The following is a 16,417-nucleotide window of genomic DNA, read 5'->3' on the forward strand; positions in this document are numbered from 1 at the left end:
ACAGGTGTAAAAGTGCCTAAAACATAACAGTTCATATTAGTTCACACCACCAAATACTTTCATGCACATTGTCCCTTTCTTGCTCTTATCGGAGTGCCTGATCATCAGCCAAACAAATAAACCAGCAATTATAAATTCACACTGAAAAAGTTGTTCAGGCACAGAAATTGCAATATGAACATTTATTACACTTAATTCTAAACTTCCTTATTAGAATCAATAAAACCCAAATTCAATCATGAGTACATTCTACATTTAAATATGCAACACTTATTAAAATACTTTAATATGTACTTTAATAGGTACGGGATACTTGTTGTGGTAGAGGCTTGACAATTATAATAAAGATGAATGTGTTAGACATTATTCCCAGGCTACTTTTCTGCTTAGTTTAAATCCAAAGATCATAAACGTCTATTACGGTACCAACAGGTAGTAACTATGCACAAAAATGTATTTGCATTGAGAATGTGTGGTTCAAAGTCTGCTTGACAAAAGTTATTGTGCCATATAAGTCTCTTGGACATTTTAATAGCTTTTGCACATTTTAAAGCTGATGACTTGATAACACAAGTTAATTGTTAATCAAAATCACCTAGCAAAGTTCACTAAATTCAATATGATTCTATGCTATGTTCATTTAACTTCCACTTCACAGTGAGATCGCTTATTTTTTAGCTGAAAATGGGATGTCTGCGTTCAACACTGTGGTGCTTATTACTTACAAGTGTCTTTTATTTAAACACCTTTGCTCGTGGAAGACAACTATTAGTGAAGTTGTATTCTGCAGAGGATATCAGCTTTTTTAAGAGCAGCAGAGCCAAAAGATCACTGGACATTGATAGTTATTGTAGCATAAATGGCTGTTGTAACAGTAGAAATGATGAATGCAATGCATATTACACCAGTAAAAATGCAACCTGTTATTGTGATACATTTTGTGACCAGGAGGCACTGGGACACATAGATTGCTGCCCAGACTACTGGACAATTTGCGCTGGACAAAATCTAGAGAAGGCTACAACAACAACAAAGGCTCCAGTTACTGTGACCTTCAACTTCACTGATAAAACGGGTAAGAAAATAAGGTGATTTTGGTGACACAATTAATAATGAATGTTGTCTGCAAAATGGACATTTAGTCGGATAGCATGATTTATCTTTAGGTTCAGGAATGAAGATGCACCCAATTGGATTAAAATCAGTTAAGGGGAGATATCAGACCATTTAAACATACCATTGGAAAACCTATGTCTGATAGAAACACCCTCTGCCCATGGGGTATCAGAGGTATACAAACTGTTAACAGATCCGCTTGTGGGCTCTGTTCCAAGATTCCTCCAGAAATGGGAGACTTGGATACTACATTCTCCAAAGAGCAGTGGAGTCATATTCTATTACTTTGCCCATTACTCCTCAACAGCTAGTAAATACCAAGAGCTGTGTTATAAAACTCTTACACAGTGGTACAAAGTTCCATCATTGTTACAGAAAATGTATCCGGAAAGGACAAATATTTGCTGGTGTTGCGGAGCAGCAGAGGGCAATATGCTCCACATTTTGTGGTCCTGTCGGAAACTAGAGGAATTCTGGTCTAAAGTGTGAGGTATTATAGGACTGCTAACTGATCATGATCTGGGATCGGATCCAGCTAGATATCTTCTTCATTTTTCAGACATTTCAAAGCTTAAATACAGAAACTTATTGATCATTCATCTTTTGGATGCAGCAAAGGCCTGTGTTCCAGCCATATGGAAGCAGGAATCACCTCCCTTGATCTCGTTGTGGTTTAAGAAAATAGCCTACATATATGCTATGGAAAAGGTTACCGCAATTATGCAATGTAAAGAGGAGAAATTTAATAAAAAATGGACACAATGTTCCCTCTTTGACTAGCGGAGAAGGAATGGGTGGGAATTTTTAATTTTTTTTCTATACCTGTGTATAGGTAGGACGCGTAGGTAAAAATGTATATAAATGTTAGTACAATAAAAATAAGAAATCTGAATTTTAAGACTCTATATATCTGCCAAAAATAGAACTGATCTGTGATATGCATGCAATTGAATTATGTTTGTCTATATGTAAAAAAAATTGTTTAAAAATAAAACATAGAATATAATAAAATCAGTTCAGGCCAAAGACTGTTATAGTACAGAAAGAAAGCAGACAGATGAAAACTCAAGGCACTGAAGCAAAACATGCCATTTCATTCACACATGAGATGCCAAGGAAGGAGTGTTTAGAATTGTCAAATGTCATTCTGTAGATCAGTTTCTAATGCAGTGGTTACACCTAATGCACGAATAAATCCGACCAGTAGACTTTCTCTGTATAGACTAAAAATATACATTGTATTTTATTGTGCATTTCATAGAGGAGTGCATATGCTAGGTATAGAAATTGTCTGCATATTTCAGTGTTTTTCTGTCATGGCTAGGTCATAAAACTAAATTGTTATAAACCTGTCCCAATGGTGCCCATTAACATCTGACTTGCATTTTCCTCATAATATGCTTTTACATTTTAAGTGGGATATTTTGCATCCCATCACTTTTAAGTAGAGACAGAATTGGACTGTAACATGCTGATTGCAGTATCTGGTACACAGAATGTAAGTCATTCATAACACTTGTCTGTGAGATAAAATTAGCTATAGATTGTAAGATGATACAAGAGAGCTGTAGGTTAACCTCTGACAAGTAGTTTAGGCATTATGCAGTAAGATAATACCCTTGTGAATGCTGAATTCCAGGAATTCAGCTCCTTTGCAAAAAGTGAAGGCACCCTATGAGTTAAGTCAAACAAGATGCATGACACTTCCTGGGCCTATCTCTATTATTTACATCTGACAAGTTTATGGCTCTATAGAGGATACACTTCGTCTGTGAGAACAAAGAAGCACACAGAGCAGCTATATGTATTCTTCCTTTGTGCTGCCCTTTCACAGAAGCCTTTGTATTTTTGTGAATGTGTTCACATAATACAAAGGCTTCTATGATTGGGCAGAAGGAGGGGAGGGGTGGGCATAGCAGTTGCAGCAACTGTATTGTTAAAGATTTCAAAACCAGAAGGTCTAGCATCAGGCTCCTGGAACAACAGCTAAATCTGTCTTCTGTGAGTTCTATAAACCTGTTAGATGTAACTAATGGAGATAAGTTAAAAAGGTACCATGCACCTCGTTGGACTTAACTCTTACTATGTCTTCACTTTTTACAACAGGGGTGAATTCCTGGAGTTAAAGCGTTTGTTAACCCCAAATAAAATAATGGATCCTGCTCCTTTAAAGCATGTTATATGACACAGTGCTTGTCCTGTGTCATTTGGCCCCCTGTACCACCAAAAAACCTGGCTGATTCTGCCAGTTTCTCCCCACCCCTCTGTAAACTGACCACGGTGTATCATTGCTTCTAAGACCAGACACCATGGTCAGTTTACGTGCCTCTGTCATCGGCAACCTGCTATCTGCTCTCCTCTCTGCTCCTGTGTCCTCCTCCCCCCTCCCCTCTGTCTGTGTGTGAGCTACCCCTCCTGCTGCTCTCATAACACTAACCTGTATACACCAGCAGCACTGCCTCCTATTGCAGTTCTCCCCTCTGTGAAGGATTTATAAATATAAATGCTGTAAATACCTCATTTAAGAGCCGAGATTGTGATTACATGACCAGCCAGCTCTCTCCACCTCTCCTCCTCCCCTCCAGACTGACATCAGCAGAGGAATCTCAGCGCCGCCCGCTGCATCTCTCAGAGGAGGAAAGGAGAAAGCTAGCCAGTCAATATTGGCAGTGAAATGATCTATTTGCAGCATTTTTTTTTATAAATCACAGAGAGAGAGGGATACTACAATAGGAGGCAGTGCTGATTGTGTATACAGATTAGAGTGACTTAAAACAACTTTAAGCTTTAACACCCTAAAGAGAATGTAAAGTGTTTTTGTAAATGTATTTTTTATTTATTTTTCTTCAGGACTAGAAATAATTTTTCATATTTAGCATGCTAACCTTAAAGTTCACCTGTTCCCAGACTATGGGCACAAAAGTACTTACATAGTTTAAATAAGCAGTGAAATAGCTTTTAAACACATCAACACTGACTTCTGTGTTTGTATTTGCTTGTACTGTGAAGTAAACCATCCTCAAAGATCATAACAGAGTCTCTGAAGTTGGGTTTCAATCCATCTCTAACAGTTTACAGTACCTTTTTTGCTTACATTAGAGGGCTGGCAGACTGTGAATTTTCTAATGCTGTATAAAATAGGGTGAAAGAAGTTGTGCTTGAGGAATTGAGACTTGCTCTAAAGGGTTTGTAAACCCTTGTTTTAAAAAAATAAAAATAACAAACATGTCATGTTTGTTATTTTTAAACATGTCAGTTTGTTTTGCACAGTGTGGTCCCGATCATCTTCTTCTGGGGTCCCCGATGGCTCTCGCAGCTCCTCCTCGCATCGGTAAACCCCCTGGGAGAAGCGCTCTCCTGGGGGGTTGCGCTCTCCCGGGGGTTACCTTGCAGGCACACTCCCGAATCCAGCATTTGTATCTATAGACACAGAATTCCGGACTTGGCCCCCCCCCCGGAGCCCGCGTCATTGGATTTAATTGACAGCTGCGGGAGCCAATGGCTGCGCTGCTATCAATCTATCCAATCAAAAGCTGAGAACCCCAGGCAGAGAGGAAGAGCACGTCTCCCCTGAGGGAACAAAGGGCTCAGGTGAGTAAAACGAGGGGCTGTGGTGCCGGTCAGTGTCAGAAGTTTTTTCACTTTAATGCATAGGACAACCCCTTTAGAGTACTTTTACTGGTTGTTTAGAAGCACAGATTACACATACAGAGGAATGAGAGACGCATTACTCTCATGACTCATGCCTCTTATTTCCTTGTGTCCTATTGTTCTATAAACCAAAGTATAGAGTTAAAATTAGAAAGACTCAGTTTGAAAAGAATCAGCTACTACCACAATGTTCTGTCAATCCGGTGTCAAGAGTGCAACTGTTTTTTTAACAATAGTATGCAACAGATATAATTTATGGTACATAAGGTATAAATCAGTTTAAACACAAGATACACATCAAATAAAATATGGGGGGCGTGGCCTGGTTCCGTTCCAAGATGGACGTGTAATCCTGGAGCTCCCGTTCCACAAGGTCCTGCTACTTGCTCTACCCAGCTTTCCCACGAGCCCAGCATGGAGAGAACACCTCGGAGCGCATCGGCAACCAGATAACGATCCCCTCGGGAACACGACATACAGTTAAGGTGACACATCCCCAAGATATTCTGGACACAGCCTAGGGACAACATGCCTGCATCACAAGCCTCCTCCTGCAAGTTCTGCTCACCAAGCAGAAGCCCACAGTGCACCAGAGATCGGAGCCTGCTCGGAGCGGGGGCAGGGGCACGATCATCCCCAGCACTGAATCTGGATGACCTTCGTAATGTGGCAGCAGATATTAAAAGCACTCTCACAGCGGCCATCTCAGATTTAAGAGCCGACATCTAAGCCATCGCACGGAGGGTAGAGGAGGTGGAAGTCACACAAGCCCGCCATGATGCATCTTTATGCCATGTTGTCAGGGCTGGGCTCAGCCCTTCCTTCTCTGAGCTGGCTGCTCACCTGTCGGCTAGTTGCCAGCTCCTATCTCTCCACAGTAGAGATGAGCTTCGAGTTCGAGTCAAACTCATGTTCGACTCGAACATCGGCTGTTCGTCAGTTTACCGAACAGCGAACAATTTGTGGTGTTCGCGGCAAATTCGAATGCCTCGGAACACCCTTTAAAAGTCTATGGGAGAAATCAAAAGTGCTAATTTTAAAGGCTTATATGCATGGTATTGTCATAAAAAGTGTTTGGGGACCTGGGTCCTGCCCCAGGGGACATGGATCAATGCAAAAAAAAGTTTTAAAAACGGCCGTTTCTTCAGGAGCAGTGATTTTAATAATGCTTAAAGTCAAACAATAAAAGTGTAATATCCCTTTAAATTTCGTACCTAAGGGGTGTCTATAGTATGCCTGTAAAGGGGCACATGTTTCCCATGTTTAGAACAGTCTGACAGCAAAATGACATTTTACATTTCAAAGGAAAAAAAGTCATTTAAAACTACTCGCGGCTATTAATGAATTGCCGGTCCGACAATACACATAAAAGTTCATTGATAAAAACAGCATGGGAATTCCCCACACGGGAACCCCGAACCAAAATTTAAAAAAAAAATTACGTGGGGGTCCCCCTAAATTCCATACCAGGCCCTTCAGGTCTGGTATGGTTATTAAGGGGAAACCCGGCCAAAATTAGAAAAAAAAAATCCATACCAGACCCTTATCCGAGCACGCAACCTGGCAGGCCGCAGAAAAATAGGGGGGGAGTGCCCCCCTCCTGAACTGTACCAGGCCACATGCCCTCAACATTGGGAGGGTGCTTTGGGGTAGCCCCCCAAAACACCTTGTCCCCATGTTGATGGGGACAAGGGCCTCATCCCCACAACCCTTGCCCGGTGGTTGTGGGGGTCTGCGGGTGGGGGGCTTATCGGAATCTGGAAGCCCCCTTTAACAAGGGGACCCTCAGATCCCGGCCCTTCCCCTGTGTGAAATGGTAAGGGGGTACAAAAGTACCACTACCATTTCACAAAAAAAATTTTAAAAATGACAAGAGACAGTTTTTGACAATTCCTTTATTTAAATGCTTCTTCTTCCTTCTATCTTCCTTCGGTTTCTTCCTCCATCTTCTTGTTCTGGTTCTTCTGGTTCTTCCTCCGGTGTTCTCGTCCGGCATCTTCCTCCACGGTGTCTTCTTATCTTCTTCTCCTCGGGCCGCTCCGCATCCGTGATGGCATGGAGGGAGGCTCCCGCTGTGTGACGCTTCTCTCTTCATCTTTTTCTCTTCATCTTCTTCTCGTCATCTTCTTGTCTTCATCTTCTTTTTGGGCCGCTCCGCATCCATGATGGCATGGAGGGAGGCTCCCGCTGTGTGACGCTTCTCCTCTTCTGACGGTTCTTAAATAATGGGGGGGGCACCCTGTGACCCCGCCCCCTCTGACGCACGGGGACTTGACGGGGACTTCCCTGTGGCATTCCCTGTGACGTCAGAGGGGGGCGTGGTCACCCGCTACGTAACCCCGCCCCCTTCTGACATCACGGGGAATGCCACAGGAAATTTAAAGGGATATTACACTTTTATTGTTTCACTTTAAGCATTATTAAAATCACTGCTCCCGAAAAAACGGCTGTTTTTAAAACTTTTTTTTGCATTGATCCATGTCCCCTGGGGCAGGACCCAGGTCCCGAAACACTTTTTATGACAATAACTTGCATATAAGCCTTTAAAATTAGCACTTTTGATTATTCATGTTCGTGTCCCATAGACTAACGGTGTTCGCGTGTTCGAAAAAATTTTTGCCTGTTCGCAAGTTCTGGTGCGAACCGAACAGGGGGGTGTTCGGCTTATCCCTACTCCACAGTTACTCAGCTGTTGATGATATCCTGCTCATCAGTCCTGCCTAGTTAAGCCGTCCAGTCCAGAGGAGCTCTGCCTTTGCCTTGGTCAACATCACAGAAACTCCTGTGATCCTGTTCAAGACTTGCTTTGCTGACATCCCTTCTGGCTCCATTTCCTGCTTGCTGTTTCACTACATTGCTCCCTGACCTCTGGCTTGGCTGACTATACGTTCCAGTTACTGAACTTTGGCTATGTTTTGACTATGTTTGTTCTTTTATCTTTTATTATTAAACAAGTGTGATTTAACTGTCTCGGCCTGATTTCATGGTTTCTGACAGTAGGCGAAGGCCATGAATTCAGAAGATGCAGTCAATGCACTTGTTGGTAATATTTTTTCCAGATTGGATGAACTGGATCACCACATGGATCAGTTTGGTAAAACCTATGTTGCAGGCCGACCCTGCTGCTGCTCCAGTCTCTGTACAGGCACCCGCCTCGAGTATTACCTCTATAAGAGATATTTCTTGTTTTGCTCCGCTTCCCCAGCGATTTGGGGGTGATCCAGTTCAATGCAGAGGGTTTCTCAAACAGGTTGAGATATACTTTGAGATGCTGCCTCAGGCGTTTCCCATGGACAGAAGCAAAATAGGTTTTGTGATATCTTTCTGAGAGAGCCTTGGCCTGGGCAAACCCTCTATGGGAGACGAAAAAACTGAGTTTGTGGCTTTGTTTAAAAGGGTATTTAACGTTCCCACAAGCTTCGCTTCTGCTGCCAAGTGCCTCATGTCCATCGAACAGAGTACGAGAACTGTTGCAGACTAAGCCATTGAATTCCGTTCTCTGGCAGCAGAGGTTGCGTGGAACAATGAGGCCCTCGTGGCTGCTTTTTCTTGTGGTCTCTCGGATACCATCAAGGATGAGATAGCAGCCAGAGATATACCCACTGAGCTGAAGAAGTTGATCACGTTTGCCATCTTCATTGACTCCAGACTTAGAGAAAGACTCTCTTTTAAGGAGCGCTTGTGGAAGTCTCCTGTATGTTTGTCTCCGAGCTTTGCAGTCCCACCCATGCCTCCCTCACCTCCCATGTCTCCTGGTACCGAGTCGGGCAGTGAAGGTGAACCCATGCACTTGGGCTTCATACATCTCTCTGCAGATGAGAGAACCTTTAGGAGGAGGGAGAGATTGTGCCTTTATTGTGGCCAGGCAGGTCACTTTTTGAAGTCTTGTCCTAACCATCCAGGGAACGCCCAAACCTTGAGGTCCTGTCACGGACAGACCTTAGGTTGCGTTGTTTCATCCCCAGTTATCCAGAAGGATAAGCCCCTGGTTTTGGTCACCCTTTCTTGGGCTGAGTCGTCCATCTAGATACAGGCTCTAATCGGCTCTGGAACTGCAGGCCTGTTCATTGATGCTGCCTTTGTATCAAAGCACTCGATTCCATTGGAGCTGCATGACACTCCACTTGCCACTGAGGTAATTGATGGGAGACCTCTACAGCCTGCCCAACTGACTCATGAGACTGTTCCATTGTCCATGGCTGTAGGGCCTCTTCACCATGATCCAATTCCAAGGTATTTCCTCACCTAAGTTTCCGCTGGTTATTGGTTATCCTTGGTTACAGAGGCACAACCCCTCTTTTGATTGGCTCTGTGCTGAGGTTCTCTCCTGGTCACCACAATGCAGTGAGACATGCTTCCAGAAGGTAGCCAAGGTCCTGTGCACCTCTTCACTCTCCTCCCTGCCGGAGGAGTACCGCGATTTTAGCAATGTCTTTGACAAAGGTCAAGCCAGTAGTTTTCCTCCACACCGGCCATATGATTGCGCAACTGACCTTCAACCTGGTGCCATACCCCCTCATGGCCTGATTTACCCTTTGTTGGTCTTGGAGGATAAGGCCATGGAGGAGTATGTTGCAGACGCACTTTCTCAAGGTTTCATCCACAAATCCTCATCTCCTGCTGGTGCTGGTTTCTTCTTTGTGAAGAAGAAGAGTGGTGAACTGAGGCCTTGTATTGATTATAGGGGTCTCAATCATTTCACAATTAAGAATGCCTATCTGATTCAGTTGATTACGGAATTATTTGACCGCCTCAAGGGAGCAACGGTTTTCACAAAGCTTGATTTGAAAGGAGGCATACAATCTCATAAGGATTAAGGAGGGCGACGAGTGGAAAACTGAGTTTAATACCAGAAAAGGCCATTATGAGTATGTCGTAATGCCTTTTGGACTTTGTAATGCCCAGGCAGTTTTCCAGAAATTTATAAGCAATGTCCTCCGAGATTTGTTGCAGTTATGTGTGGTTACATAGTTACATAGTTACATAGTAGGTGAGGTTGAAAAAAGACACAAGTCCATCAAGTCCAACCTATGTGTGTGATTATGTGTCAGTATTACATTATATATCCCTGTATGTTGCGGTCATTCAGGTGCTTATCTAATAGTTTCTTGAAGCTATCAATGCTCCCCACTGAGACCGCCGCCTGTGGAAGGGAATTCCGCATCCTTGCCGCTCTTACAGTAAAGAACCCTAAGGTTAAACCTCTTTTCTTCTCATTTTAATGAGTGGCCGTGAGTCTTGTAAACTCTCTTCTGTGAAAAAGTTTTATCCCTATTGTGGGGTCACCAGTATGGTATTTGTATATTGAAATCATATCCCCTCTCAAGCGTCTCTTCTCCAGAGAGAATAAGTTCAGTGCTTGCAACCTTTCCTCATAACTATTCCATTCCTCCAGACCCTTTATCAGCTTTGTTGCCCTTCTTTGTACTCACTCCATTTCCAGTACATCCTTCCTGAGGACTGGTGCCCAGAACTGGACAGCATACTCCAGGTGCGGCCGGACCAAAGTCTTGTAGAGTGGGAGAATTATCGCTTTACCTCTGGAGTTGATCCCCTTTTTAATGCATGCCAATATTCTGTTTGCTTTGTTAGCAGCAGCTTGGCATTGCATGCTATTGCTGAGCCTATCATCTACTAGGACCCCTAGTGTGGTGGTTTATCTTAATGATATCCTCATATTTTCCAAGTCCCTGGAGAGCCACCACCCAAACGAAATTTGCGTACTTTTTTTCCCACAAACAGAGCTTTCTTTTGGTGGTATTTTATCACCTCTCCGTTTTTTTTTTGCGCTATAAACAAAAAAATAGCGATAAGTTTGAAAAAAAACAATATTTTTTACTTTTTGCTATAATAAAAATCCCCCCAGTTTAAAAAAAAAAAAACAAATTTCTTCATCAGTTTAAGCCAATATGTATTCTTCTACATATTTTTGTTAAAAAAATCACAATAAGAGCATATTGATTGGTTTGCGCAAAAGTTATAGCGTCTACAAACTATGGGAAAGATTTATGGCATTTTTATGGCGCTTTTATTATTATTATTCTTTTTACTGGTAATGGTGGTGACTGCGAGAGAAAAGATTTGACATGAAGTGTCATACTAGTGTCATACAACATTAGAATTCTACTATAGCTTGTAGGCGGAACATTCGACCGGAAATGTACGATTGCAGCGTTGTACAGTTTAGCTGCTCGGTCGAATCTTCTTAGAACATTCGACAGACACCATAAGCCTTCAATGACAGATTCGACGTTAATTATTTCGGATTTTCGGACGAATGCATTTTTTAACGAAACAAAATAAATAAAAACGAATTTCAGGAGTAATTAAATGTATTCTTCGGACGAAAACGAAATTCCGAAACGAAATATTCCAGTGTGCACATGTCTACTAACTAGGAGAAATGACAGATCATTGTTCCTACTATTTAGGAACTCAGGATCTGTCTCCTGTCCTCTGACAGCACAGGGATTTGTGTGTTTACACACACAAATCCCCGTGCTGGCTCTCGTGCACGCAATTGCGCCCACGCGCATCAGGTCCCCCGCTGTGCCTCCGACAGCGCTCATGAGCCCTCTGGTGGCTCTCGTGGGCAAAGCCATATATATACAGGATTTCGCCCAGTAGAGCCATTCTGCCGCAGTATATCTGCATGAGCCGGTCAGGAACCGGTTAAGGGGGAGCCGTCAAAATGTACAAAAAACTTCCCTTTAACCGCTGGCCTATGCCTAATATAATCTCTTAATGATGCCACTGGGCAAAGCAGTGAATTACTACTATTACTATTACATTTAACATTACCCAGGATCCTTTACCAATCTGATCCATTTTTGACTGTCTAATACAGATTTTAACTGTAGCCCCACCTACCAACATGTCCTCCTATTGTAGTCCCCCTTTTTACGCTTAGCTGGAGGGACCAGCTCTGAGATTCTTAGAGCAGCAAAGAAGGCTATTGAAAATACTGTTTTAAATAGCGTCACTTCAAACTCTGACCAGCAAACTGTTTCTGCAGCCTGGCAAAGCCTCCCCAGAACCTCAGTGAAAATTGGCTCCTTAGAATCCGCAACCTTATTTTCTTTTTTATATCCTTTCAATGCTTGCCTTACCATGAAAAAACGAAAAGAGAGGCAAGATTGTTCAATTTAAGAAAGAGACTCCCGAAAAAACTTTATTCACATGTGACCAGGAGAAGTTTTTATTAAAAAGTTTGTTCAAGAATAACAGAGCTAAACCTTTGGAAACCGAGGTATCATCGACACCATGCTCTTGCAAAAGGAAGACCATAACCACCAAGCTGATTGGTATCCCGCCATGGTGGAGGGGGCAATAGATTGCATTGATTAAAACCTTTTTCAAATGAGTTCTCATAAGAACTTCGGGCAAGTCAAACCCACCTGGTCTGCTTTTGGCAACAGGGAAGTGAAACGTTCCATCTGAAAATGAGATAAAGCGTCTGCCAAGTCATTTGTTCTGCCATGTATAAAATTTGCTTTATTCCAAATGTTCAGACTCAAACATTTAAAAATGAAATGCCTCAGCAGAACAATGACTGGCAGAGATTTTAAGGATAAGCAATTTAATGCATACATAACACCTTTATTGTCTGTACTAAAGAGGATTCGCCTGTTTTGAAAACAAGTGCCCCAAAGTTCAATTGCCACCAAAATAGGAAATAATTCTTAAAAACCCTGTTCTTTAAGTAGCCCTTGAGCTTCCAGGCAGGATCCCAGGGCTCAGCGCACCAATGTGTTTTCCATATGGCCGCAAATCTCAGGGACCCGGCAGCATGCGTCTGAAGGCAGAGTTCCCCATCCGTGACAAAATCTCTTTGCCAAACCGATTTGCCGTTGAAGTATTCCAGAAACCTTAACCAAACTATTAAGTCCTCCCATATTTTGTGTAATAATCTTACATGAGCTGATGGAGACTGGAGTCTAGCTATTGCCATATAAAGCCTCCGAAAGAAAATCCTCCCAATAGGCATTATACGGGTGGCAAATGCCAACTGACCCAGCAGTGACTGAACCTATTTAGGAGTAACCTTCTTTTTCCTAATTACCAAAATAATACAACCTGTAAGCCTGCTGATTTTTTTTTTTCCTTAGGCTACCCGAATTCCATATTTATCATATCTATGGTGATACCCAAGAATTTCAGAGAAACCAACGGAAAAACTGTCTTTTCTTGTGCTAAAGGGACCCCAAACACCTCGCAAACTGAAAAAAATGCTAGTAATAAATCCCTAAAGCTATTTGTATAGGGAGGACCTAGCAAAAGAAAATTGTCCAAGTAATGGATCAGGGAATGCACTCCCACCACGGGTGAAACTACCCATTTTAAGAAAGAAGCAAAGGATTCAAGAAACTATTAGATAAGCACCTGAAGGACCGCAACATACAGGGATATACAATGTAATACTGACATATAATCACACACATAGGTTGGAGTTGGTGGACTTGTGTCTTTTTTCAACCTCACCTATTATGTAACTATGTAACTATGTAACTATGTAACTATGATTCAAAATAAAAACAAGATAAAGAACAGCCCATTGGCAGGCATTTGTAAAAATAATAAGAAAGAAAGAAGAAGCCTAACAGATTAAACGACATGGGGTCTATAGGCAGCAGCCTGAAAGCAGCCTTCAAATCTGCCTTAGCCAGCAGAGCTCCCGGACCTAATTCCTTCAAAATGACCAAAGCGTTCTCAAAGGAAGCATATGAAACAAAATCTGGTCCTGTATTTGGTCATTTAGGGAATCACCGAAAGGGAATGACAAATGATGAATGAGCCTGTAAAAGTTTGGTTCCTTTTTGGGAACAATTCCTAAAGGGGAAATCCTAAAATCTCAAAAGGGGGGTCCCTAAATGGGCCAACTACCCTACCCAAACTAATTTTGCTAGCAATTTTTTCCACCACTATAGCTTCTAAACCATTTATTGATTTTAAATTGTTATGTATCTTGCACCCTGACCCATTAAATCTGGGTAAAGAAAAACCTTAGAAAAACCCTTTAAACAGGAGATGTGCTGTCTGTGTGTCTGGGAATTCCTTGAGCCAAGGGGCCATTATGTGTAGTTTTACTGGTGACTCCGCCCTTAGAAAAGGATTCCTTATCTGCCGACTGATTTGAAGATGATAGTTTCTTAAAATCACTTGGAGATTGGGTGAGTACCAAATGCGCACTCCTGTTTGTACTTACATATGTTAGGCCATCTACAGTGGTTTTCACTGAAATTAAAACAGACCCGTTTTCTATAATTTGAGTGTGATGCTTTGTTTGGGGGAGCAGCTTGTCTGATAATTGTTGGCCTTTGGGGAAGAAAAAGATTCAGCCATAGGCCAATATCCTTAGTTCCCCATTGTAATGACAGGTGTACCGCCAATTTTTGCCCAAATGATTAATCATAAACAAACAAAGCCGTACCCCCAAAGTTTTTGTAAACCTACAAACTATGCCCAAATGCTGAAAAAGACCCAGACTTTTGAAATATGAAAAAGGCTTGCAACCAATTGTTAAATGTTTTGTTAATCGGCCGTCATCTATCCTCTTCAGATTCCTCTCACCAAATCTTCTCCTTGATGCTGGTGGACAAATTTAAACCTAGAGGAGACAAGATGCATGGCAACGCTTCTTTTCTACATGTTTCAGGAACATTAGTGTTTTGTAAAAGAATAATATCAGCTGTAGAAGAGAGCTGTGATTTAGCCAAGGAAAAACCTGAGAGTTAGCATTACTGCCACTAGATGGCGCCCAAACCGTTGCCACAGTTTCTTCACTAGTAGATGAGATTGCAGGCAAAGGAGCAGTATTGTTCAAAACAGGAGCATGTAAATTAACCTCTGAAATCTCTCTTACTGCATTCAATTTCCTAACAGTCCTGACCAGAACTGAGGAGAATAATTCAATTAAATGTTAAGCAAACTCACCAGTGCCAGGTACAGCAGCAGCAGCAGCAGCAGTAGCACCTGCCTGTTGATCCCTTGAAGTGAAGACCACCGGGATAGTCGTTTCATGGCCTCCAAAGGGGCTTGACATGCCGGCCGGGATCCTCTCTCTTCCAGCGCCCTTTGTGACCCGAGAGGTGCTATTCTTGCTGGGCTCCTTCTTCTTGCATTGCACTCCCCCACCCTGTTTCCAGCCGTGCTACCCTTGCGCCGAGGGGGACGCCCGGCGCTACGGGAAGAGACAGTGCGGGACAGTGAGGGGGAGTAACGCTGGCTCCTGTAGTGTCCCCTCTTTACCATCCCCCTGGCCAGAAGGGAAGTGACATGTTGAGCTGAACTTCCTTCATGGGTGGAGCATCCTCTTCCTCCAAACCCACTGCTGGGCTACAGTCTTCTCCTTCTTCCAGAGCCTCGGCTGCTCAGATGGGGCCCCTGGGTGTAGCATCAACGGTGGTGCCGGCGACAGTGGCTGCAGCAGTGTCTGTGATGGTTGTTGAGGTGGAGGCAAACCTGCCAACGACGGCTCCAGGAACTTTGTTGTCCTGCTGGAAGGTGAACCCCCGCCCCAGTCTTAAGTCTTTTGCAGGTTTTCTTTTAAGATTGCCCTGTGTTTGGCTCCATCCATCTTCCCATCAACTCTGACCAGCTTCCCTGTCCCTGCTGAAGAAAAGCATCCCCAGAACATGATGCTGCCACCACCATGTTTCGTGGTGGGATGGTGTGTTCAGGGTGATGTGCAATGTTAGTTTTCTTCTGACCAGAGCACCTTCTTCCACATGTTTGTTGTGTCTCCACATGGCTTCTCACAAACAGCAAACATGACTTCTTATGGCTTTCTTTCAACAATGGCTTTCTTCTTGCCACTCTTGCATAAAGGCCAGATTTGTGAAGTGCACAACCAATAGTTGTCCTGTGGACAGATTCTCCCACCTGAGCTGTGGATCTCTGCAGCTCATCCATAGTTACCATGGGCCTCTTGGCTTCTTCTCTGATTAATGCTCTCCTTGCCTGGCCTGTCAGTTTAGGTGGATGGTAGGTTTGCAGTTGTGCCATACTCTTTCTATTCTCATATGATGGATTGAATAGTGCTCCGTGAGATGTTCAAAGCTTGGGATATTTTTTATAACCTAACCCTACTTCAAACTCCTCCAAAATGTTATCCCTGACATGTCTGGTGTGTTCATTGGCCTTCATGATGCTGTTTGTTCACTAAGGTTCTCTAACAAACCTCTGAGGGATTCACACAACAGCTGTATTTGTAGGGGCATTAGAGTAAAGGGGGCTGAATACAAATGCACGCCACACTTTTCAGATATTTATTTGTAAAAAATATTGAAAAACATTTATCGTTCTCCTTTTAGTTCACAATTATGTGCCATTTTGTGTTTGTCTATCACATAAAATCCCGATAAAATACATTTACGTTTTCAGTTGTAACATGAGTAAATGTGAAACATTTCAAGAAGTATGAATACTTTTTCAAGGCACTGTGTGTGTAATTCATTTTCATTAAAAGAAGCATGGAGCTGGGATCCCCAAGATCTTCCTAAACTATTTTAATCATTTTTTTGTATAGAGCTTTTTTCATAACCTTCACACGGAGTGAGTAGCTATTATGTCCTTAATCAATTTGTTCACATTACAGAACAGGGGATATGGACACCTAATTGAGTCATTTTAGTCACCCCGCCTGGAGCAC

The 16,417-nt window shown here is 42.7% G+C and overlaps 1 protein-coding gene across 1 annotated transcript in view; it reads left to right on the forward strand.

The window, feature by feature from the left end:
- Positions 1-611: 611 nt before the first annotated feature.
- Positions 612-16,417, forward strand: part of TINAG (tubulointerstitial nephritis antigen) — a 190,446-nt gene continuing 174,640 nt past the window's right edge. The window contains exon 1 of the mRNA XM_073626681.1: positions 612-1,075. Within this exon, the coding sequence (XP_073482782.1) occupies positions 685-1,075 (391 nt within the window). The 5' untranslated portion in view covers positions 612-684. The remainder of the gene's footprint in view (positions 1,076-16,417) is intronic.

This window comes from Aquarana catesbeiana, linkage group LG04 (assembly GCF_042186555.1).
Source record: "Aquarana catesbeiana isolate 2022-GZ linkage group LG04, ASM4218655v1, whole genome shotgun sequence".
Taxonomy (NCBI): Eukaryota; Metazoa; Chordata; class Amphibia; order Anura; family Ranidae; genus Aquarana; species Aquarana catesbeiana.